This window comes from Podarcis filfolensis, assembly GCF_964270895.1.
Source record: "Podarcis filfolensis genome assembly, chromosome: 6".
Taxonomy (NCBI): domain Eukaryota; kingdom Metazoa; phylum Chordata; class Lepidosauria; order Squamata; family Lacertidae; genus Podarcis; species Podarcis filfolensis.
The window spans coordinates 54112644-54137381 of record NC_139609.1 but is presented as its reverse complement, the minus strand read 5'-3'; the positions used below and the strand labels follow the sequence as shown (position 1 = coordinate 54137381).

Sequence of the window (24738 nt, the reverse complement as noted above, 5' to 3'; positions counted from 1 at the left end):
TAGAGGTCACCATAAACTAAAAAGAAAGGGAGGGAACAGGCATGCAAAGAGAACACAAAGTCCGCTGAACAATAACCAAATCAAGATTTGAATGAAACATCAAAACAAGATGTACATCCATTTACACATGCAACAAAAAATAAAATCAATAACTAGTTGCCCTCAAAACTGCAGCAGAGTATGTACTCAAATGCAAGAAAGTTAGCAAGCTAAAACAGACATATTATTGGATCATCTAAATATTACTAATGTCTAGATTTCTCAGCATATCATCTATATAATACTCCAGGCTTTGGTTCTAACAATTGCTAAAGTTTTCCACAATATTTTTATCAACTCAGAGGTGGTCAGAGCAGAGTTTTCTCAAAAAGCATAAATCTGCTCCAAAACACAGTGTTATACGTTGGCCTCAAATATATTCATTTTCTCCTCCTTAATTTCTAGACTGTAAACTTAAACGAAGTAGAAAAAGTCATTTCTTTCACACATATGTCATCTGTAAATATATATAGAATACAGTGGTACCTCGGATTAAGAACTTAATTCGTTCCGAAGGTCCATTCTTAACCTGAAACCATTCTTAACCTGAGGTACCACTTTAGCTAATGGGGCCTCCTGCTGCCGCGGCTGCACAATTTCTGTTCTCATCCTGAAGCAAAGTTCTTAACCCAAGGTACTATTTCTGGGTTAGTGGAGTCTGTAACCTGAAGCGTCTGTAACCCGAGGTACCACTGTACATTTTAAAGCATTTGAAATTTTCCGAAGAATAATAAAATTTTACTATATAAGATATGTGTATCATATGAACATTCCAAAATATGTGGCAGTAATTTTCCAGTATTATCAAATTTGCTTACTTGGGCATAGAAATGCAAGTTACGCCATTATTCATGCAGTGGAGTTTCATAGCTTCCAGACTCTTCTGTAAATTGCCATAGGTAGGTTTATGAAAGTATTTGTTCTTTGTAATCTGAAAGAAAGTGCAAGGTTAAGTGCAGATTAGCCATACTTTTGATTAGGCATCTTTACATCCCATGTGACACGTGCCTTCTCAGAATAAGTTGCACTGAATTCAATAGGACCCACTGTCTAGTAAGCATATTTAGGATTGCAGTCTTAGGCTGAAATCTTGTACAAAATTACCTGAGACTAGTGATCTCAGTGGGATATATTACTGAGTAGACACTTAAAGGATTGTGTTGCCTCATTCATTTATTAGGTACTTTTAGCCAATACTGTTGAAACTAACCATAGAGCACATGAATCTAGATCATTAATTTGGCTGCTTGGACTAGCAAACTGAGACATGTTAAATTTTGCTAAAATCTGGGCCTTCAGGTTGCAATCTCAAAACTAAGTACCGTATTTTTCACTCTATAAGATGCACCAGACCACAAGACGCACCTAGTTTTTGGAGGAGGAAAACAAGAAAAAAAATATTCTGAATCTCAGAAGCCAGAACAGCAAGAGGGATCACTGCGCAGTGAAAGCAGCAATCCCTCTTGCTGTTCTGGCTTCTGGGATATCTGCGCAGCCTGCATTCGCTCCATAAGACGCACACACATTTTCCCTTACTTTTAAGGAGGGGAAAAGTGAGTCTTATAGAGCAAAAAATACGGTACTTGCAATTTGCATCAGTGTCAGTGGGACGTGTAAATGGCATTATAGCTGCCACACACACATTAAAACCTGGTCCCTGCGATGTTAAAAACACTGAGATTCTGCAGGTAAATATTCTGATTTATGTTTGTTTGATTTATTTTTAAAGTCTCCTGCAAAGTTACTATTCCTGCTGATACCTATTTGTAAATAGCTTTTTTTGAAAGAATGTGACAGAATAATCCAGCCATACTTTGTATTACAAATGCAACTTACAAACAAGGAAGCAAATATTTCAGCTCCTGAGTGTTTTTGAAGAATATGATTCAACTGAATAAACAAACAAATTTCACACCGCCAGGAACCTCTTAATGAAGCATAGTATAACAGCAAAAAGAGAAGACAGCTAATTGTCTATGTAAATATATAAAGAGATATTTTAAAAGGGAAGAAATCTATCATGCTAAATTGCATTTAACACAGTTGCCAACTTAGCTCCAGACAAATATAACACAAATGTGAATACATCCACTTCTTGAATCACTGTGTGTTTTCAAATAAGATTTCAAGCAAAGGTATTGTCTGTGATCATCTGAATACTGGATGGTACAGACTACTCTGAAATTTACTAAATAACACACCACTCAAACAGCAACTTCAATTTCTGCAGCAGTTTGCACTTGAACTCTTAATGAAAGGCCTATGTAAGTGAAAGCTGTTGCTGAAGTTGCGTTGCAGCAAGATTAGGTCATTAAGCTAAGGGTGTTTTTATCTTTCACTCACAAATGAAGAAGCAGAAATACTAATACAGACAGATATCTCCCTGCTAAAATCAGTTCATGTACCCAAACCTTTATCATGTGCCCTGCTCTTACCAGATAGTACACATATCGATTGTCTCTCTGCAGAACAGCCACATCTCCAGTCTTCTTTTCTAAAACAAATTAGAACATCTTTAACAGAGCGAAAACTAGGTTTTTTGTCACCTGGGTCAAAAACCCAGTTTGACACCCTACTCCCCAATGTGTGCTTGCGTACATATACATACAAACAAAAACACACACCTCAACACATTTATTCATAAAGGGCATAAAAAGTAGGCAATATATCATTTGAATTGGCTTCCTGCAGCCAATCAGAAGCTGCGCTTTGGTTTCCGAACATTTTGGAGGTTGAACGGACTTCCAGAATGGATTCCATTCAACTTCCAAGGTACGACTGTATTAAGAACCTAGGTTCTATTTTTTATACATTAGGCATTATTTTTCCTTTACTACTTACTCTGGTTCAAGAGCTCTTGAACACCACCAAACTTCTTCTTGAAAATGGCAGCTATGCCAGCACTCATGTGACAATCCTCACTGATGCAGTGAGCAAGGGAGTCTGTTCCAGGACACGTAAAAAGGTCCCCCTTTATATACATGATCTGAGGATCAAAAGAAAGAAAGAAAGAAAGAAAGAAAGAAAGAAAGAAAGAAGGCATTTGAGTCAGAACACCAGGCAACATTCAGTATCACAAAGAGTGCCACCATCTAAGTCACTGACACCTTCCTTTGATCCTGTGAATTTTTACTCCAAGTCCCAACACAATAATTAAGGCTTGTTCTTATGAGTGCAAAATATTACAGTCTCAGAACTATGCACACTCACCTAGGAGTAAATCCCCCTTAAGACAGTGGAAATTACTTACCTGAAGGCTTCATTGAAACAAATGGGAGTTGCTTACAAGAAACCTTGGTTAGAACTAGAATAACTGCTTAGGACTTTGTCTTCATAATTAAGTTCTATTGCTGTTGAGTTCTAAGTTATTTGTGAGCCATATAAATGTTACACATAAATACTGTGGAGATAGCTAATTAATTTATCCATCTCTTTCTATAGATTTAACTTACTTGGAGTATTCTCGTATCATTTACCAGTTCATAGTACAGTACTTGGTATTTAAAGTTAGAACACATTCCAGTCATAAAATTGCAAACCTTCACTATAAAGGGGGGGGGGATTCCCTGATTCATCTGAAACCCAGAAGTCTTTATACAACTACACAATAAATGAGGTAGCCACTAATTAAGTTTTAATTATGTGATTTCATTTAGAAACAGTACTACCTAACATAAAATCAGTACAATAACTTCAAGACTAGCAATAGCCAGCCTTCCTCTGGCTGCCTGATTTCAGCAATATAGCCAATGTCAAAAGTATGAAAGCTCTCTAAAACCACCACACAGTATTTCCTGCTAGGAGTCGCAGACAATTTCCAACTAATGACCTACTGCACACAGGGAGCTACAAGAATGACAAAGCTAAACTCACAACAAAAGCAGGAGCTTCTGTTCATACTAAGATGCATGTCTATCAGCCGGACCCTCATTATGTTTACACAGAAGCCACTCTGTTCTCCATGGGATTTGCTTCAAATTGCAGCCTCAATCTGCAGAAAATAACATGAATTGGACAGCTTTCTTTTGAGTGCTATCAAAGTCTGACAATCAAGGGGAATTAATTTCTTATACAGGCCAAAATGGAAAACACCCAAAGCACAGTTGGAAGCTAGGATCACACTGATTCAAAACTCAAATACCTATCCCAAGGAGTCTGAATCTTCTAAGTTTACTACATTATAAAATGTGGATTATGAAAACCTGGCAGATATATTTGCAGCAAGGCCAAATGAAAAATTTCAGCCAAATGGCTGAAAACAAACATGGCTATCAGGGAGGTTTTTTGTTTTGCTTTGTTTTTTAAGAGGAGAGAGCTAGAGGGAAACATCATGAGAATTAGTAGCATTTTTAATCTAACTTGCAAAAATGCCAGCTATTTTATACTTGGTGTTTTATTCTATTAAAGGCATTTGGTGTAGGATCAACAAGGATAGAACAGGTGAACATGACTGACAGAGAACCATTTCCAAAATAATAATCAACGGTCAGATTGTGAAGTTGTGTGTGTCGATCTGAACTTATTCTATCATCTACTGTACTGTAACCTAAAGCTTACAAGAAAATGAATAGAATCCTTTTGATCACCACCTATGAAAGACAACTGTAATGACTACGAGAGGATTTGTTCAACACATGGGGAAGTGCCTATTTATATTAGATTTGAAACTGCCAATTGAGTGAACAGTTTCCTGACGAGCCCATTAGATGGCAGTCACAGTCAGGCAGGATCCAAAACTGTACGGCCCCAATAGTGCACCAGTGAACCTGAGAACCTTTTCTCGGCGCTTTCGAGGCAAAGCTGTGTTAAGGGAAACAACCGAGTCCAGTACTGTATTCCTTATCAGGTGCAGCGTACCAAGCAAATTGTAAGTCTTGAGAATACATTTGCTTAATATACCATCAAAACCAAATACCTAAACTTTCGCCTCCTTTCATCACAACTATAGGATTGCACATAATTACAATAAGGATACCCCGCTTTCCTGCTACGAGAACTAAAACAGCAGGCACCAACACCAGCAAAACAGAATTGCTTCATTATAACAAATGGAGGGGAAAGACTCCACTACGCACTCGCTCTCCTTTTGCAGCCATAAGCATCGAGGGCTTTCCAGGATTTCTTCAGGTGTAAAGACTGGAAATAAATAGAAAATTCCTATGGGAAAAACGAACAGGAATGACAGGCAACAGCAGCCCCAAAACAATAAATACGAATCGAGGCACGGGAGACCCTGCGGCGGGGGGGGGGGTTATCAAATCAGGGCTCCCCCCACCGGCTTTACTTTAGGGGGCTTTTTTAACAGATAGCCTCGCAAGAGCTTCGGTATAATTATTATGCCTAGAGCCTTCTGAGGTAAATGCGAAATAAAAGCGGGAAGCGTCCCCCTGACCCCTGTTCCCACTACCTGCCCTAACGGCTGCTGAGCTATTAGGCGTCTCCACAACGGAAGGCGCCTCCGCCTGTTTCAAAAGCGGTAGCTACTAACACCCTCCGGGAAAAAGCGGCGCTGTCCGCCACCGAGAACGTGCAAGGGCAAACGTGTAACGTCGTTCTCCAGCCTGTTTTGGCCGGCGGAGGGGAGGCCCTCCAGTTTCCCGTAAACGTAAGATACAAAATGGCAGCTACCTATACGTATGCCTTTCTAGGCAGAGAACTCTATGGTATCGCCTCAGAGCACATATTACCATAGGAAACACACACACAAATTATCCTGCCCTGCACATGCGTAGAGAAGCTATCTAAAAGTAGAAGGCAACGAGGCGATTTAACGAGGGAGCGCACGACTGTTCCAACAGCGCGTGCGCGCAGAGTTTCAAACCAGCGCAAGCTTCGGCGGGAGGAGCTCTTCTTGCGGCGCCTGCGCGGAGGCCACTCTCGTCTTCTCTTTGTTGGGCGTCGGGGGTTGGGCGCCATTTTGCGCGGCGGCTGAGTGGAGGCGCTGATTGGGTTTCGGGGACCGGTGGCGGAGCCAATCAGAGCGGGACCCGAACCGGGGGAGCAAGGCACGGTGAGTGCGAACAGCCAATATGGAGCCCCCGAGCGCCGGCCCAAGAGCCGGGATTGGCGGGGCCGAGTGGCCAGTCAGAAGGCCGCGCGCGGGCTAGGGCTGGGCGAGCGCTGGGGCAGCGAGTGGATGTGGCCCGTTGGGCGCCCGGATCGTGCGCTGAGGCGGGATGGGGTAGCCGGGAGGGTCACCCCAATGGGGAGAGGACGAGGAGGGATAGTCGGTGCCGTTCCGCCCTTGGCGCGGTGCTCCCGGGGCCGCCGGAGAAACCTCTGGGATGCCCTTTTGTGGCCCTCGCTGGGTTGGGGGTGAGGTTGCTGAGGAGGAAAGTGGAGGGAGCCCAGGGGAAGTCGTGTTATGGGGGGTGGCTTTCCTGGAAGGGGGAAAGCGGCCTCCGGTTCTCCCTCCAAGCTGACACGGCTGTGCCCAGTGCGGGACTCGTCACCCTGCGTGTGGCTGCCTACCACTGCCCAACGAGGTCAGTTTTGCTCGGATGCTGATCACGGCAACCAAAGGGCTCAGGGTCCCCTGTGAACCCTTTCTGCCTGTTTCTGGGCCCAGCTCTGGCCTTTGTCATAAAAAAGTACTCTTCGCTGAGACCCAGTACTGCAAGTGATAGGGCCTTTCGCTACACAAAGGCAGGCATCTCTCCCTTATTTGTCATGCTAGATTTCAGTATCTGTTAATAGCATGTTTTCTTTTCTCATATTAGAAATTTAGCCACATTTTTTTGTGTGAATTTGATGAGGTGAGGTGGCTTTGTGATGTCCTTCCTACAGCAAAAAACAAAACTTCTGCATTAAACTTCATCTTAGCTGACATGTTTGCATTACAAAGGAGTGATCTGTCCTCTGCCTGAATTACATGTTTACAGTTCAATTATTTTTCCATTGGGTTTTGTGATAATGATTTCATTATCCTATGAATGATGTAAGAATGAAATCTAGTAGAAATCAATGGAGTTTCCTATACCTACATGGAACAAAACGCATTATATGATTTAGGGTTGAACTGTAAGTGATGGGAGCTATATGTATTCTCTGATATGTATATAACTTCAGAATTCTAGTTAAACTTGGAGAAGAGTTCTTTTTTTAAAAAAAGCTGCTCATGAGGAAAGCTATTAACCGTAGCTGTAGGCAATTGATAGACATTGCCAACATGATATTCAGGCAATGTTTTTCTTGCTTTTTTGCCTTCTAGATGTAGTGCAGTAATGTTATCAAGCGTTTCTTGGCAGCCATGTTTATTGATCTTTGTGTTGCTCTTAGAGAACATAAGAATTGAAATTTAAAATGTAATCCACCCTGAGTTGTGGCAGTAGGTGTTTGCCAGGTACCCGATCTATCTTCATAAAGTGAGAAATCTGTAACATTCTTCTGCTGGAAACAAAGAGGTGAAGACTTGGCTGTAATAGGAAGTGTCACATTCATCCGACATCTCAGCTGAAACACAGTTGGTATATATTTTGTATCAACTTGTTGTTGTTGTTTAGTCGTTTAGTCGTGTCCGACTCTTCGTGACCCCATGGACCAGAGCACGCCAGGCACTCCTGTCTTCCACTGCCTCCCGCAGTTTGTTCAGACTCATGTTTGTAGCTTCGAAGACACTATCCAACCATCTCGTCCTCTGTCGTCCCCTTCTCCTTGTGCCCTCCATCTTTCCCCACATCAGGGTCTTTTCCAGGGAGTCTTCTCTTCTCATGAGGTGGCCAAAGTATTGGAGCCTCAGCTTCACGATCTGTCCTTCCAGTGAGCACTCAGGGCTGATTTCCTTCAGAATGGAGAGGTTTGATCTTCTTGCAGTCCATGGGACTCTCAAGAGTCTCCTCCAGCACCATAATTCAAAAGCATCAATTCTTCGGCGATCAGCCTTCTTTATGGTCCAGCTCTCACTTCCATACATCACTACTGGGAAAACCATAGCTTTAACTATACGGACCTTTGTTGGCAAGGTGATGTCTCTACTTTTTAAGATGCTGTCTAGGTTGGTCATTGCTTTCCTCCCAAGAAGCAGGCGTCTCTTAATTTCGTGGCTGCTGTCACCATCTGCAGTGATCATGGAGCCCAAGAAAGTAAAATCTCTCACTGCCTCCATTTCTTCCCCTTCTATTTGCCAGGAGGTAAGGGGACCAGTGGCCATGATCTTCGTTTTTTTGATGTTGAGCTTCAGACCATATTTTGCGCTCTCTTTCACCCTCAGTAAAAGGTTCTTTAATTCCTCCTCACTTTCTGCCATCAAGGTTATGTCATCTGCATATCTGAGGTTGTTGATATTTCTTCCGGCAATCTTAATTCCGGCTAGGGATTCATCCAGCCCAGCCTTTCGCATGATGAATTCTGCATATAAGTTAAATAACCAGGGAGACAATATACAGCCTTGTCGTACTCCTTTCCCAATTTTGAACCAATCAGTTGTTCCATATCCAGTTCTAACTGTAGCTTCTTGTCCCACATAGAGATTTCTCAGGAGACAGATGAGGTGATCAGGCACTCCCATTTCTTTAAGAACTTGCCATAGTTTGCTGTGGTCGACACAGTCAAAGGCTTTTGCATAGTCAATGAAGCAGAAGTAGATGTCTTTCTGGAACTCTCTAGCTTTCTCCATAATCCAGCGCATGTTTGCAATTTGGTCTCTGGTTCCTCTGCCTCTTCTAAATCCAGCTTGCACTTCTGGGAGTTCTCGGTCCACATACTGCTTGAGCCTTCCTTGTAGAATTTTAAGCATAACCTTGCTAGCGTGTGAAATGAGTGCAATTGTGCGGTAGTTGGAGCATTCTTTAGCACTGCCCTTCTTTGGGATTGGGATGTAGAATGATCTTCTCCAATCCTCTGGCCACTGCTGAGTTTTCCAAACTTGCTGGCATATTGAGTGTAGCACCTTATATTGAGTGTATCAACTTAGTTAGATGGTTTAATACAATATATGCGCTTTCTTCACCTGCCATCTTTTGGGGTCCTGCTCTCCAAATTTTGTCCAAATGAATGCATGGGCAGGGCACCCTTGCTCATCATCAGCTATTCTGGAGATCATCTGGATGAGGCGGAAGTGTCCCTCCAGGGAGCTTAGTTACCAGTGAGGGAGGACCTCAGCGCATCCACCAAACAGTTGACAGGCCAAAGCTACTGCTGGAAATAGTGGAAATACAAGCAGGGTCAGGGCTGAACTAACATGGGATTCATTGGATTATCTCAGATTATCAGGTGGCTCAACAACCTTCTCTCCCTTACCAGCATGAGCAGTAGGGTTGTGGATGCAGCAGAGGCTAGGCTGCTGCCTTAAACCTGCTATGCAGGTGTTTGGATTGCTTCCTTAGCTAACTCCAAGATTAATCCTGAGGTGATGTGAACATTTCAGAAAAGCTGAAGTGCCACCCAAATAATACTATCACACCTTTCTGATCCTGCTGTTGCTTGTTCACAGTTTACTTTGCAGCTTGGCTCTGCTGGAGGTTGCTCTAGTATCTGCTGCCAGTTGGTGAGTGTGAGTTTAAGCTTAGAGTAAATTTATGTCATCTTATCTCCAGCTTTCAGTTTCTAGTAGGTTAACAGCTGGGTTTGATTGCCTGCCTTTGACAGTGGGTTTCTCCTAGTCCTGCTTGGGTTCCAGACAGCAGTAATGCTAAGGGGGAAAGAAGTAATAGGTAGATCAGCAAGTAGGTAGTCAGGGAAGAAGGTACAGGAGACTCCATAGTTGGAGTTGCTTCCAGGTTACCATAGAAGCAGAAGCAGTAAGTCCGTTCTGACATTAGTTGTGCAGTATGGAACCCCCTGAAAGGTGACTCTTTACCCACTGCTAACGTATCATCAGGAGGCCCACAACACATAAGCAGAATCTGCAATGGACTCCTTCCCAGATCAGTATTGCCCCAATTTTGGGAAGAGCTGTGGCATAGATTTCTGCTATGTAGTCTTGTGCTTGTGTTACCTGTAGGACAGAAAAGCCCTGCTGCTGGTGCAGCTTGCACAGTTGAGTAGCACTGGAACAGGGCTAGGAGAGCATGCATTCCATCCCCACCCCAATCCTATTGCCTGAAACATCTCTTCTGGCAATCCTTGCTTCAAATTCTCTGTCGCATCATCTTGGGTGCAGTTCTTGTTGAAAGCATTATAAATATTTGCAACAGGGCATTTTGGAGAGAAAATTACAGAGTGTGTTATAAACTTTATTACTTTGAAATACTTTAGAATGCAGTCTGTCACCTGGTGTGGTGGTGACTGTATCTGAATTTTCAGATAGGAAATTGTTGGATAGGAGGTTGTTGGGTTAAGGCCATGGAAATAGTGTTTTGTGTTTTAAATTGTAAATGTTGCTTAATACTGCAGTTTCTACACAGTGTACCATAAGATCAGAAAACTCAAATTGCCTACAGAAAACATATTAACCAAACACCAGCTGTTCAATAGGGAGGGGTCCTGCCTGATCCCATCCAGGAGGAAACACCACAGAATTGGTTACAGCTCCTGGTGGAGAAGATGTGTATCTGAACCATTAGTGGGAAAGGCATTAACAGTGAATCTCTCAAAGACCTCAGTGACTGGTCAGGAATATAACGTATTGGGGTTCTTAAGGTATCCTTGTTCCAAGTTGTAAAGAGCCTTGTAAATCAATAAAATTTGTTTATTTTTTTAAAAAAATTATGCCACCCTTCATCAGAAGACCACAGGATAGTTTGCAACATACAACACAAATGTAGCATAATACCTGCAGAGCATAAACATCAAATTAATTATATAAATACAATCCTAATAATTAGAGATAAACAATAAATACAGATTATCTCAGCAGCAGCATAAAAGAAGAACAGAATATATAATATACAAAAACAGCACAAAAATACAGAATGATAGGCTCTTGTAGTATGCAGATTATATGAAATGTCCAGGCAACAATCTGGGTATGCAGAATCCAAAATCTTTTATGCCTAAGGTGCTTTTAAGTGAAAAATTTAAGCCAAACTGTATAAAAAACAAAAATGAAACTTAACCATTTAAAAAAGATGAAAGCTTGTCTTTCTGAAATTCCCTTCCATAGCTACATTCACTATTTGTATTGGCTGCACAAGAGTTATCTCAAATGTATCGTGCTAAAGTTTATTTAACACTGGGATTATTTGAAGGAAAGGAGGACTCTGCTCAGGTATCCTAACACATTTGTAGTTATCATAAGTGAATTCAGATCTTGATCATTGTTTGAAATTCTCTCTGCTTTTTAGGTTTCCAGTTGAGGACTGAATAGAGGATTGGCACTACAAAAACAATGGAGCAGTACACAGCAAACAGCAATAGTTCAACAGAACAGATTGTGGTGCAGGCTGGACAAATTCAGCAACAGGTATGGAAAATTACTTGGGGTGGCTAACTCATGCATTTGGTTCTTAAATTCTGCTTTAGAGGCCAACAATAATAGATTGCTAATTCATTGCTAATTATTACGTTATTCAGAGATATATGTGTATGTGTTTTCAAAAACTCCATACCTGTTTTAAATATTAAGAATATGCAGCACAATAAATAATTGCAGGACATTTTGTCTTTCAAACTTGTATTTTTCCAGATTGTTCCCACCCAGTCCCCAAAGTGGTTCTTGTTTTCTCCAACAGTGTGTAAGCTGTTACTTTTATGAAGTTTTATTAGAGTCTACGGAAAAATGAATAGTTAGTGACTTATGCAGTCTTAAGTGACATCAGCATCACTCAATGAAATCTTTGTTGACTTTTTTTTTTTTGTAGTAGGTAGGTGTTTTGGTCATTTTTGTAAAGGTGTTACGATCCTGTTTGTGTAGTACTGTATTAAGATGTCCTTCAACCCAACTCTAAGCTTTAAAACACAATGTAGCAATATGTAGGTAAGGGAATAGGTGCTGTTTTAGTATGAAGTGGAAAATATAATAGACTTTTACTTCCCTTTGTCTTACCTTGCTACCATTTTCTTATGTGTATGTGCTTTTTTCTGAGAAAAGTCCTGACACCACAATGTTAAGGCTGCACTGATTTAGGCTCCATGCAGTGAGAAAGTATTCAGAATTATTCTTGAGAGTATACTCTCAAGGTCTTGTATAAAGACCTTCAGTGGGCTATTTATTTATTTTGTGCTCCTCATGAAACCTGCTGCTCATTATAAGGAACTTTGAAGAGCTTTTATATTTATCCTGGGGGCAACAGCAGTACAGTGTTGTTCTTTTTTCAGCCTGTGTCTCGGTCTAAACACTGGAGATGAACCAGATAACTCCCCTTCACAGGACTCCTTGTCCTTCTCCCTGCAGTAAGGCTATTTCTTGTCTTGAACTCTTCCTTTCCTCCTGCAAAGTTTTAAGCTCTTCCTGTTCCTGTTCCCAGCAGCAGGGCGGTGTCACTGCTGTCCAGTTGCAGACTGAGGCCCAGGTGGCATCTGCCTCAGGCCAGCAAGTCCAGACCCTCCAGGTAGTGGTGTCCTATCTGTTGTGTTTATGTGAGCACTGCATGAATCACCCCATCACCTCATGTTTGATGCTGTGTTTGCACTGGGGCTTGAAATAGGAACAGAAAAATAGTGGCAGTATACTCGCTCTGTAACCGGTTATGGCTTATGCTAACAGTAGAGAACATTAGAGTTAACATGGTTGGAACTGACCTTGCAGATAAAAACGCATGCAGCAAGTCCAGATCCATGAAACTTCTACTTCGCAAATACAAAGATGAGTAACCCTTTCTTATAGCCTCTCTTTGGGAAGGAAAATCTAGATGAAATTATACATGTTGAGAGAGTGACAGATTCCCCTCACCCAGTCCGTTGTTTGAAGAAGGCACACTTTTTTAAATAAAATTAAAAAAAATCTTGCTTGACCAGTATAGATAATGGAATGTTTATGTTCTAATCAGAAAATCTGTAAACTGGATTTTTTTAAAAAATGAAACAAAAACAGATGACATCCATTGGAGGTATATTTCAAACCCTGGTTTGTGCTCTGTGAAACTATTAATGTCATTGTGAACATCATCTCATTTGGTTAAATATGCCAGGATTGCTGTGGATGTTTTTATTTCTTTTCTTGAATGGTGTTGTTTCTAATTTGGCTTGAATTGACTTGGGTTGGTTTTTTTTTTTTGCTTGCTAGAGCATTTGAATTAGTATTCAGTAATTTATTATTCTGAGTGGTAAACTAATTAAAATGGCTTGCTTGCATTTGCTTGACTTCGCCTGGATTATATATTTTGTTCCTCTTCTGCTCTCCAACCTGTCATTCTAAGACTGCGGAAAACTTTATTGTAGAATTTGAGAAAGGTAGAGTTGACTTTTGTTGATTTCTACAGCAGATATGTTTGTCAATATACATCTCACTTTAGCTTTCTTTTCTTCTGTTTTTGACTACTCTTTCATTTCCTAAATGAAATGTAACTCTACATGAACTAGTCCAAAGCCCATTCATTCATAAGAATATTTCTTGTGTCAGGATAATGGCCCATCAAACTCTGGGTTTTCCCTCACAGCACAAGCTAATGATTGAGGTTTCAAGGTAGCTCACATAGTAATCAAAGCTCCTAAAGACAAATTAGAGTACTATATGTGTCATACTCCATTCTCATAATTCCAAGGGACTACTTGGAACTGTTTGCTTATTCACTACTGAGTTCATGTATTGCTGTTGGCGTATACAACCTCAAACAACCTTGGACCCGGATGCCTAGCAGATCTTCTCCCCCTATACATACCCATGATCAGTTTGTTAAGATCTTCCTGGTTATAACACAATCAGTGGAATGCCACCTTTTCACATCTAAAAGGCTGGCCTTCTGGTTATCTTCCCACCTGCAGTCCATGAACTGGAAAGTAGTTATATTTAAATGCTTATTGAAAACACACTTTTATGCAGGCTTCCCCTGGATTCTAAAGTTTACTGCCCTGTTCTGTTGATAGGTATATTAAGCGATCTAGTTATATATTTTTATGGTAAGTAGTAATATTTTGCTCTGGATATTTTATTTAAACCTCTTGGGGTTCATTTATATTGTTGTTTAGTCATTTAGTCGTGTCTGACTCTTCATGACCCCATGGACCAGAGCACGCCAGGCACTCCTGTCTTCCACTGCCTCCCGCAGTTTGGTCAAACTCATGCTGGTAGCTTCAAGAACACTGTCCAACCATTTCGTCCTCTGACGTCCCCTTCTCCTTATGCCCTCCATCTTTCCCAGCATCAGGGTCTTTTCTAGGGAGTCTTCTCTTCTCATGAGGTGGCCAAAGTATTGGAGCCTCAGCTTCACGATCTGTCCTTCCAGTGAGCACTCAGGGCTGATTTCCTTAAGAATGGATCATTTCTATTAAATGATATAAAATATTTCTTAGAAATCATATATCCAGTTTATTAATACTTATTTGCTATGTGAGTTGCCTGGAGACCTCAGTGATTAGGTAGTGTTTGTCTCTCCCCTGAGCTCTGGTTGCTTCATGTTGCAAACTGCTACATAAGACAGGCAGAGGTGAAAACACTCTTGGTCTTCCTTTTTTCCAACATGGCTGAGGGCAGAACTACATGTTACAGACAATGTGGAGCTACTGCCAAAAACAGTGAAGTGAGATCCAGCCTGTGAAAGCTAATCTCCGCTTTCATAAATGTGCCTTCAAGCTGTTTTCACCTACAACTCACATCATTGGGCTGGTGGGAGTTGTAGTCTACAGCATCCATTGAACACTAGGTTGACAAAGGCTGCCTTGTGCTGCAATACATTTGATGTGCTGAGGGATATGATATTGTTTAATGAGTTAGTGAGATATGCAAACTTGAGTTCCTTACAGAGTTTCAGGTCTCTGGCTATATAGGCCATTTGCTTTATATTTTATCGGCATAGCCATTGGTGGTGAATTATTTCTTTCTCTTAGATTTGATGTAATTGTGCATTTGAGAAATTCCTTGAACCAAACATTTTAAAGTCGTCATTGCTGGAAGTTTGAGCCTGAGGTGATGCATGAATGAAACTTCATTACTGCTGTGTTTGGGGTCTTCTCCACAATGCTTGAACGGTAGATCATAATGCATTATGCAAGAGGCTTATTGGACTTCTATTTCATTGTGGTTCTCCCTTTTGTCCATTTCTTTAGGTCCAGGGCCAGCCACTGATGGTACAAGTGAGTGGAGGCCAGCTGATCACATCAACTGGTCAGCCAATCATGGTACAGGCTGTACCTGGGAGTCAAGGTCAGACCATTATGCAAGTTCCAGTTTCAGGATCACAAGGACTTCAGCAGGTCAGTATGCCCAAATCTATGAGCTGTAATAAAAGCCAGCAGTGGCTTGCTGGATACCACAAGGAAGCTCACTAAGTGCATTAACAAAGGCAGCCATCACTTGCTGTTTGACCTCATCATCTGGTGATCAGATATATGAAGCTGCTGCTCACACAGGCCTATTCTTCATTGTCTTAGCTAGCAGCTATTGGTATTCTTGATGTATTAGTTTAATTCCTTTTAAGAACCATCTGTGCTGCTGGGGGCAAATACAATATAGGAATTATGCGTCGTGTGAAGAAATACTTCCTACAAAAATATGATATATAATAGAAATTACAGGAAATTGGCTTTAGAAGAGACCTTCACTTCTTAACATAATTTTAGCTGTGTTTCATACAGTAGTATTTGTGTAAAGTCACAGCAATTTTTACCAGGTTTTGCATTGTGAACATTGCTCCTGAATTGCACCTCTTCATAGTAACATCTCCAATGTGCCTTGCTTTGCAGAAATTAATGGATTTCATAAATTGTAGTTTCTTGCCATATAGAGGTGCATTCAGAAGAAATATTTGTCTTGCTGTGCTGAAATGATGGGAAGGACCTTTACTGGTAGAAGCTTCCTATGTTAAAAATGAGTGTGAAAACTGAATTATAGAGAAGAAAAACTTTTCAAGTATACGTAAAAGATTTTCCACCTGCCTGGAAACTAAATAACCCAGTTTATGGTCTACCAGCAAAGACAGCAATAGCTTAAGAAAGTATTAGTAGAGAGAACCGCTGCCACTTGCCCTTGTAGTGTTTCACTCCTGGGAGAATGAAAAGTTTTTTGTTTTGTTTTTTAGGCCTTCCTCTGATCCAGCTGTAGATTTTCTCTGGGTTGTTCCCACCACTGGGGTCCCAGTTTTTCAGTTCTATATTAGAGGAAGACAAAGAAGTTGCTACTTTTCTTTCAAGCTGGTTGCTTTATCTACAATACTGTCTTGTATCATATGCATGGTCGTGTTTGCTTAGGACTGAAAGGGAGAGATTTTGTTGCTGAAATGTGATAACTGGCTCCTAGGATTTTAAAGTCTTGTTCTAGCCCTGCTATTTAATAGTCCCATTGTTACAGTCCTGATGGGATATAGTAAGTGTCACAGACAAATCTCCCATCTTTGCTTTATCATTGAGCAGAAGTAATTTCTGCCTCCCATTTTAAAGGTATTAGTACCGGATTTGGTTTTACATGTTTTGATTGTCTTAGCCTAATATATACTGTCAATGTTAAGTTTAGCTTTATTAGCTTTATCTGATTATTCTGTCCTGCTGATTCTTCCTTTCACAGATTCAGTTGGTCCAGCCTGGTCAGATTCAGATTCAGGGTGGTCAAGCAGTGCAAGTTCAGGGTCAGCAGGGCCAGACTCAGCAAATCATCATCCAGCAGCCACAGACAGCAGTTACTGCTGGCCAGACACAGGTAACATAAAAGAGGAAGATTGCAGGGGGCACTGAGGGAAATGAAACAAACAGGAATGCTGATCTTGGCACATCTGAATTGCAATGTGAAGTTAGGAAGTCCCAAGGCATTGTAGTTTTGCATTGCTTAGTGTTTCATCTCATGGGATGTTTTTAATTTGCAGACACAGCCACAAATTGCAGTTCAGGGACAACAAGTAGCCCAGACGGCAGAGGGACAGACAATTGTCTATCAACCCGTTAATGCTGATGGAACAATTCTTCAACAAGGTAGGAATTCTACATGCCACAGTATACTATTTCACTTTCTTTTTTTAAAAAAATTGACGGTTACCAGAGCAAGATACATACTGTTTGCTTTTTTATAGCCTTTAGGCACCAAGGTGATGCCATTAAAATTGATGAACGTTTGTAACCCTGTTTTGTAAGGATCATTGTACCAAGAACCTACAATTCTATGTTCATAGTTACAACATTTGTATACTCAGGAAGGAGTGTGCAATTATGAAGGAGTGTGGGATGTTTACCCCATGGTGTCTATTGTGTGGTTTCTGAAGTGAAACTCAAAATTCCCAGTCTCCTGAAATACCAAAATAGGTTTTTTCCCCTGAATGCATTTTAAATAAAAGGACACATTCTACTCATGTAAAAACACGCTGATTCCTGGACCGTCCGCAAGCCGGATTGAGAAGGCAATTGGGCCGCATCCGGGCCTTAGGTTGCCTACCCCTGGGCTAGGGATTGCCGATCAGAAGGTTGGCGGTTCGAATACCCGCAACAGGGTGAGCTCCCATTGCCCGGTCCCAGCTCCTGCCAACTTAACAGTTTGAAAGTACGCCCCAAAGTGCAATTAGTACCGCTCCCGCAGGAAGGTAAACAGCGTTTCTGTGCGCTGCTCTGGTTTCGCATGAAGCGGCTTAGTCATGCTGGCCACATGACCTGGAAAAACTGTCTGCGGACAAACGCTGGCTCCCTCGGCCTGTAAAGCGAGATGAGTGCTGCAACCCCAGAGTCGTCTGCGACTGGACTTAACTGTTCTTTACCTTTTAGATAAGTTCCATTTCTCAGTTATGGCTGATAGACCTTCATATGCCTATCCTTCATGAATGAACATGCAATTCCCTTTTAAAGCCATCCAATCTAGACGCTGCTGCCTCTTGCGGTGGTGGTGTTAGTTCAGTTATTTACCAAGGGGAAGTTAAAATCTTCATACTCCATCTCTTGCATTCTTATCTGGGGGTGGGAAGGCAGAAGTCTTTATTTTTGTGTTGTATGAGGAGCACATGGATGTGGATTAATCTATTAATATATCTGAAAAAAATCTCATTTTTTCAAATCCACAGGTAAATTTCAGGGCAGAGTGAATAAAATCCGAAGTGGGACTAATTATGTTCCCTTCATCTTTGTGTTTGTGTATGTTTTTGTTTTTGTTCCTTAAAGTTACAGTCCCTGTTACAGGCATGATCACCATCCCAGCAGCCAGTTTGGCTGGAGCACAAATAGTTCAGACTGGCGCCAACACCAACACAACCAGCAGTGGACAAGGAACTGTAACTGTGACGCTGCCTGTTGCTGGAAATGTGGTTAATTCAGGTGGAATGGTCATGGTGCGTATTGTCTTTTTCTAATTACCCCATTTCTTGGCTGAATCTAATGCACTGAATCTGTAGAATAAATGATTTATTCCACTGGGCAGCCTTTTGCTTTGCTCATAATGGGAGCAGGGGTTTATATATTTTAGGAAATTATATTTGATCTTTGGCTTTCTGTAATGTATATTCAGGACTACATTGAATTGAATATGGTGCGGAGAGATGTATTCATTTTAACTAATCTCTTCCCTTCCCTTCATGCAGATGGTACCTGGTGCTGGATCAGTGCCAGCCATCCAGAGAATACCTTTGCCTGGAGCTGAGATGCTTGAAGAGGAGCCGTTGTACGTGAATGCGAAACAGTACCATCGGATTTTGAAGAGGAGGCAAGCAAGAGCTAAGCTGGAAGCCGAAGGGAAAATTCCAAAAGAGAGGAGGGTAAGGCTATGATCTAACGTTCATGAGAGGCAGAGAAAGAGTAACATTTTCTGTGTGTCCTTAAAATTGCCTATGTTCCTATTATTATAGAAATCCCCCTCGTTTTCCTTTGCTTAGTTACAGTAGACTTCAAATATTTTAATCATACTGGGCTCAAAGAACATGCTTTCTGGACTTGGCCCCCAGAAGCTTTCTTCCTTATAGCACTGAAGCAGAATTAGTCCTGGGTTCATTTAGACATAGTATAAATTAATGATTTGGAAAATGTTGGTTGGCAGGCCACTATTTAAAGGGCTATTCTCCTAGAAATTAAGGAGAATCACATCTGGTCAATGTGGAGAACAACTTTACACTTGCTGCAGCTGATGGTTCCCTGATAGCCCCATTAACTTGAGGCATGGGGACATGGCACAGGCTGCCACAGCCATAACTATTTTAAAACTGAGATAAATTATTTTATTTAAATTTACTTTCAATTAGATTGAAAGTTTTAATACATGTTCTTAGAAGTTTGAGCAGGGGACTGGAGTGCTCTTTCCCCTCTTGGTTTCATTTGGGGGCAAAGAATAGGCAGGGGGGATGTTTGCTCTTTGACCTCAAGTCATCAAATCTTTGTTGTGGCAAAGTCCAGCTGAAACTAACAGAACAGGTTAGCAACAACTAAAGTTCCATTGCTTTCAATGAGCTGGAGTGGGGCTTTTGTGTCTCGCTGCATTTCCATGTTGTAGATTTGGAAGGGTTCTTTTGCATTTTGCGCCTGCTTTCTGCTTGTGGTACAAAGTGGATGATCTAGTCACACACATGCACATATGAGATCACTTACATCCTTACAACTTTGTGATTTTCTGTGCAGAAATACCTGCATGAGTCCCGACATCGTCATGCCATGGCAAGAAAGCGGGGGGAAGGTGGACGGTTTTTTTCACCGAAAGAAAAGGATAGCCCCCACATGCAGGTGAGCAAAACTTTCCTTTGTTTTAATCAGAGTTTGCATACATATGTTCCCAATTTATTTGCAGCCAGTTCCAAGAAAACCTCTGTGCAACATCTCTAATAATTTTGCTAAGCTTGCAGACCTAGTTTCAAAGTGCTGATGATTCTTCCTGGTTCCCACTGAGGCTTTCAGAGAGATCTCCCAACCCTGTTAAGTTACAAGTAACTTTGGGTGGTATTCAGTGCTGTCCATGCAGAAGCAGAACAGACTTCTATTCATGCAGTAAGCAGGGCTTCGCTACTCTCTCATCCCCTCTGCACACCTTCACAGTCTGCTCTGGAGATCTGTGGGACCATCAAACAGATTTTGTAGGGAGAAGAGAGGGTGGTGAAGGCCTGCTGAACAAGTGGAAATCATTTCATGCAATGTTGGATTTTGCCCTCTGTGGAGATGTGATCCACTTCCTCTTATGGTAAAAACTAGAATTGATCTGGGATGGTTCAGCATTTCAAGTTTTGGGGGCTATACTTTCTGGGACACATAACTGTGGGCACTGGTGCATACCACTTAATAATCTGGCACACACAAAATACTCTTAATTTCTAATATACTCTTTAAAATAACATAATAATGCTCTTGTACAATACTAGTTGCATCATTATACAGACAAGCTTGTGACCAACAAAACTGTGGCTTGAAGCTGTCGCTGATAAGATTCAACCCCAGTTTTAAATATGACAAGCTAATCTGGTTTGTTTTATAGAATTGCTTTTACTTTTCATGGTAGGTGGGGAAGCAGTCTGACTGCTGCTTATTAGCTACATGGGCTGCATCATGGTTGATTTGAAATATTCTGATTCCTTTTGCTCCGGATAGGCCAAAGTCTATTAGGAGCTGTATGACTGACATGTTTCAAATGTAAACTGTAGCACAAAACTCTTACTAGGTACTTCTTTTTTCAGAGAGAATCCTTTGGTAGTTCTGACACCCTCAGAAATGCAGAGAATGATGACTCGAGAGAGAGCTTTTAACCTAAGCTGTGCTGCGTTTGTCTAGAACTGTTTTACTTGTTTGAATTGTATGATTAAACCCACCATCAGTCCTTATGGTGAAGAGCGGGTAAAAAAATAATACAAACAAACCCACACTTTCCTCCACATCTAGTTCAGTGCTATAGCCACAGCTCTAAACAGTTGGGTGTCTACCTTAAAGGGCAGGCTGTTGTTGTTTGTATTTAAATGCTATGATGAAGAGGCTGCAGGTTACAAAACTGTTCTTTCCCCCCTCCTCATCTGTATAGGATCCTAGCCAGGCAAACGAAGAAGCAATGACACAGATGATTAGAGTATCCTAACAGCCAGCTAAAGAACAGAGCGTCTGGACTAATATCTTGTGTCTCTGGAGCTGTTCCCTATCCTACCTATCAAACAAACTTCTGAATGGGAAAATTTGCCATATGCACAGCCTGTTCTCGTTTTAAGAACAAATGCCACACTCTCAGTGAGTGGTTTGTCTTAGACTTTTAACTGCAGTGGACTCAGCACATGGAAACACCTATGAACCCACCCAGTTCAGACCAGGGAGTTGAAAAGTCAGACTCAACAGAGCTTTAACATCCTTGACAATAAGTGTGGCACAGCTTGAAACTGCCGCTGCCTCAGCAATAACTAGCAGGTTGAAATAGGGCTAGTTACACCATTTGGAAGCCATGGCTCTTGAACCACACAGGAATGCTAATATTTGAAGCAGCCAGAGCTCAATGTAGCCGCCTTGGTCCCCACTGCTCCCCACAACCTCAGATTTTATATCTTCTGGTAACGCATCTTTCCACTGCAGAAGCATCTTCTGTAATAGAACTCTTGACACAACACTGAAAGTTTTTCTCAGCGTACTGTCCTACGTAAACTGTCGCCAACTATTTGTGACAGAATTAATCCATTATCACAAAGTATTGGGAAGTTAGAAGACTTGGGGTAATGCATGCATGTTCCATTGGATAGCAGAGAAATTGTATAGTGGCCCAGGGGACAGTCATGGGTCGTTGGGGGAAGGGGGTGGGGATAGATCTTGGTGTCGGAGCTAATAATGTGTGTCAGTTAAAGTTCACTGACATGCTGTTCCTGCAGGCTGAGAAATGCACATCTTCTGAAATGCACATACTGCCGCTGTCTTTGGTGCAGTTTCTCCAATATCAGAGCATTAGATACAGTGTTGTGAGCATTATTCAGGATGTGACACATACTTTGCCCTAACCAAACCCTATGTTGTTAACATCCTCCTGTAGCTCAGATTGCATTGTCCATGAGAATTAACGTGAACAGTCCTCTCAAGCTTTTTATTTAATCATCTCTGTAAAATGGCACTTAATTCTGTAACCTTCGTTTTCTGTTCTGAGGGACTTTTTCCTCATTTTGATTGTTTATCATTATGTTTATCATTATTGGATTGTTAATCATTTTGCGAAGTGACAAAAAAAGAAGTGGAGTTTCTTTCTGCCAAGCATCACTTGCTACCTTTTTCACTTCTCCCAAGATTTTCTTTCTTCCCTTATTGCTACTTGCTTGGGCAATGCCATGAGGTCCAGCTAGCACTATGTTATGTTCTTTTATATTCACAGGCTTATGTTTAAGCCTGCATTGCTTACCGAGATTGAGAGTGAAGGAGGATTGGAGGAGGCTCGTCTCTGAAAGATGGGAGACGAACTACAGTAGCAAGACTTGAGGGGCTGCATAAAAAAGAAGGTGCCTGGAAGTTGACTGTTAAGATTTTAAGAGGGATCTCGTGGCATCAGAACAGGTGTCATGAGGTGCCCTCCCTAGTTAAAAAAAGTAGAACTCATTCGTCACTTGATTTGAAATAGCTTGGATATGGGCACCTTCACAAGGCCCCCTTTTCATGACATAAAAAGATAATAATTCAGGAGAGTGGATTTGAGAGAAAATAATTGGTACTAGTAAATCAGCAGAGATTGCTTATCCAGTGGACTAGAACAGTGCAGCTTTCAGATTGGCTAACTTAATTCCAACCAATGAAATGTTAAGGCAACCGATACGCAAGTGTGATGTCAAACTCTAGAATGCGCTTGGAGAAAACAACGTAAAGTGAGATGTGGAGCAGAGTTTAAGCTATTTATCACCATGCTGTACATGGTGTTCCAGTGCTCTAATATAAGTTATTGTAAGCAAAGATGTGCGCTTTTTTTTGTATCAACTGCACTTATCCTTTTAAGCCTTTGTGCAGGTTGCATGTTTCTAAACCTTTTTGTTTTTAATCCCCATTAGCCTTTCTGTTTGCTTCTTTGAATTTGCCAGCATCCTGGGTGCCTTTGATTACCATTGTAGTTTTCTTCAACAGGCTATTTCCATGTCATCTAGTGTTTCTTTTCACTGGTTTTACAATAAAATATCCAGTCTTAGTGAAGGAACAGTGAATACTTTTTTTTAATACTGTTTTTCAGTTGTAAATATCTAAAGCATTGGTACGTTCTGAGATACTGATAGACATGGTGAGGAGGAAATACTGTATAGTCTGAATTAAAGATGTTTCTCCATGTGTTTCCCTTTTCAGTTATCAGTTTTATCACTGCAGACTGGGATGGTAAGGGAATCAAGGTTCTCCTAATTCTTTGTGTGTGTAAAATCATAATATGACATTTGCATCTTTAAAAAGACCAAGCCATCGCTACCTTTTTCAACCTAAAAACAGAAAAATGCTCTTTGATACCTATATGTAGATGGTGCAGACACCTTTTTAATTTTTGGTCTATAGTTAGGTTTTTCTGTAATGGTGTAAAATGTCCTGATAGGATCTATTATACCAATGTCTTAGACTTCATGTGTGTAGGTCAAACTTATTTCAGAATATTTGTTAACATTAGGAGTCTCAAACTGCAACGTGTTGCAAAATGTTCTGTTCCTGGATAAAAAACTAAAAGCAGAAGTAATGCCAAGTGCAAACTCTTAATTGGAAATTAAAAATCAGGCTATGAAATATTTAATTGGGGATAGACTTAAGGGATAAAGCTGGAGTGGGTTTGAAGGAAATGTAAATTCTTCTATTGACCTATAAAACACTGGAACATTGAGCCCATTTAAAGCGGTTTGATACTTAAGGGTTGGCGTAGAAACCTCCAAGGCTAAACTTCTACAAATATTTTGCATGTAAAAAAAAAAAAATCAGTTTCTTGGGTTGTGAATGGGGATTGGAGTATTGATATTTGTGAAACCGTAAGGCAAAGTTTGTACATAGTTCAAAAGTTTATAATTTTTTATGCTGCATTTTGAAGTGTATTTTGTCTTTAATAGATACAACTGTAAGTACTGTGTACACTATTCAGCCAATAAAATGTTTATAAAATATGCTGTTGACTTCGAGTCTGATTACTATTTATCATTATTTGTAATCACTTACAGTATAATCACTCATGCATCATTTGGAACTGCACTCCTGCTCAGCAATTGAGAAGAAATAAATAACTAAATACCAGAGCCAGCGGGTGGGGTATCATTCCTCCTGAGAAGGTGAAATGCTAGCCCTGATGATGAAACAATTGCCTTAGCATGATGTTGAATTCCTCCTGCAATCTAGGGGTATAGTAAGAGTTTGGACATGCTTTGTTTTTAATATGCGATAGTTTGCATTGAGCATAAGACTTTGACTGCAGCTAATGGATTCCAGCAAAGTTATAGGAGCAACTGGATTGCATTGTGGGCGTGCATCATCTGATTGCTGCCCCATTTTTTTCAAAATCGCGTGCTGGGAAACTGAAGTTTGTTTCCTCATGAGCAAGGGGATTTGGGGTGTAGAGAGAGGAAGTATTCAAATTTTAAAGCCCACACCGGTAGCCTGGAGTGGAACAGTTCAGAAAGAGCTGCATCACATCAGTCTCAGACATGAGGTGTCAACTTGAGGCACAAGTTGAATTAGGGTGACGAATTCCTGCTACTTTGTTTTATCTTCTGATCCATCAGTAGCTGTTCTGATACCTATCCCTCCAAGTTTATAACACACAAATATATTAAAGCCTAGCATTGATGGATAGGATATATAAAACAGGTATGGATAACTAAT

General features: G+C 41.0%; 2 protein-coding genes across 33 annotated transcripts in view; one reads left to right on the top strand and one right to left on the bottom strand.

The window, feature by feature from the left end:
* Positions 1–5955, bottom strand: part of OARD1 (O-acyl-ADP-ribose deacylase 1) — a gene marked incomplete at its 5' end in the record, with an annotated part of 41391 nt that extends 35436 nt beyond the window's left edge. For 2 of the 9 annotated variants that reach the window (XM_083619705.1, XM_083619699.1), the window contains 5 exons: positions 858–970; positions 2475–2533; positions 2881–3025; positions 5115–5175; positions 5528–5667. In XM_083619705.1, the coding sequence (XP_083475831.1) occupies positions 858–970; positions 2475–2533; positions 2881–3025; positions 5115–5141 (344 nt within the window). Of the gene's footprint in view, positions 1–857; positions 971–2474; positions 2534–2880; positions 3026–5114 lie in introns of all 9 variants that reach the window. The other 7 variants (XM_083619698.1, XM_083619706.1, XM_083619703.1 and 4 more) reach the window with 7 other exon arrangements.
* NFYA (nuclear transcription factor Y subunit alpha) lies at positions 5916–24026 on the top strand. Of its 24 annotated transcripts, none has more exons than XM_083619666.1 (10): positions 5916–6049; positions 11262–11380; positions 12387–12467; positions 15121–15267; positions 16574–16705; positions 16869–16974; positions 18163–18311; positions 18561–18734; positions 19588–19689; positions 20969–24026. In XM_083619666.1, the coding sequence occupies exons 2-10, from the start codon at positions 11306–11308 to the stop codon at positions 21020–21022; spliced, it is 1020 nt and encodes a 339-aa protein (XP_083475792.1). In that variant the 5' UTR covers positions 5916–6049; positions 11262–11305; the 3' UTR covers positions 21023–24026. The 24 variants fall into 24 exon arrangements, with proteins under 24 accessions (XP_083475792.1, XP_083475808.1, XP_083475790.1 ...); XM_083619682.1 differs by having other exon boundaries at positions 18145–18311; XM_083619664.1 differs by having other exon boundaries at positions 12387–12470.
* The last annotated feature ends 712 nt before the right edge of the window (positions 24027–24738 follow it).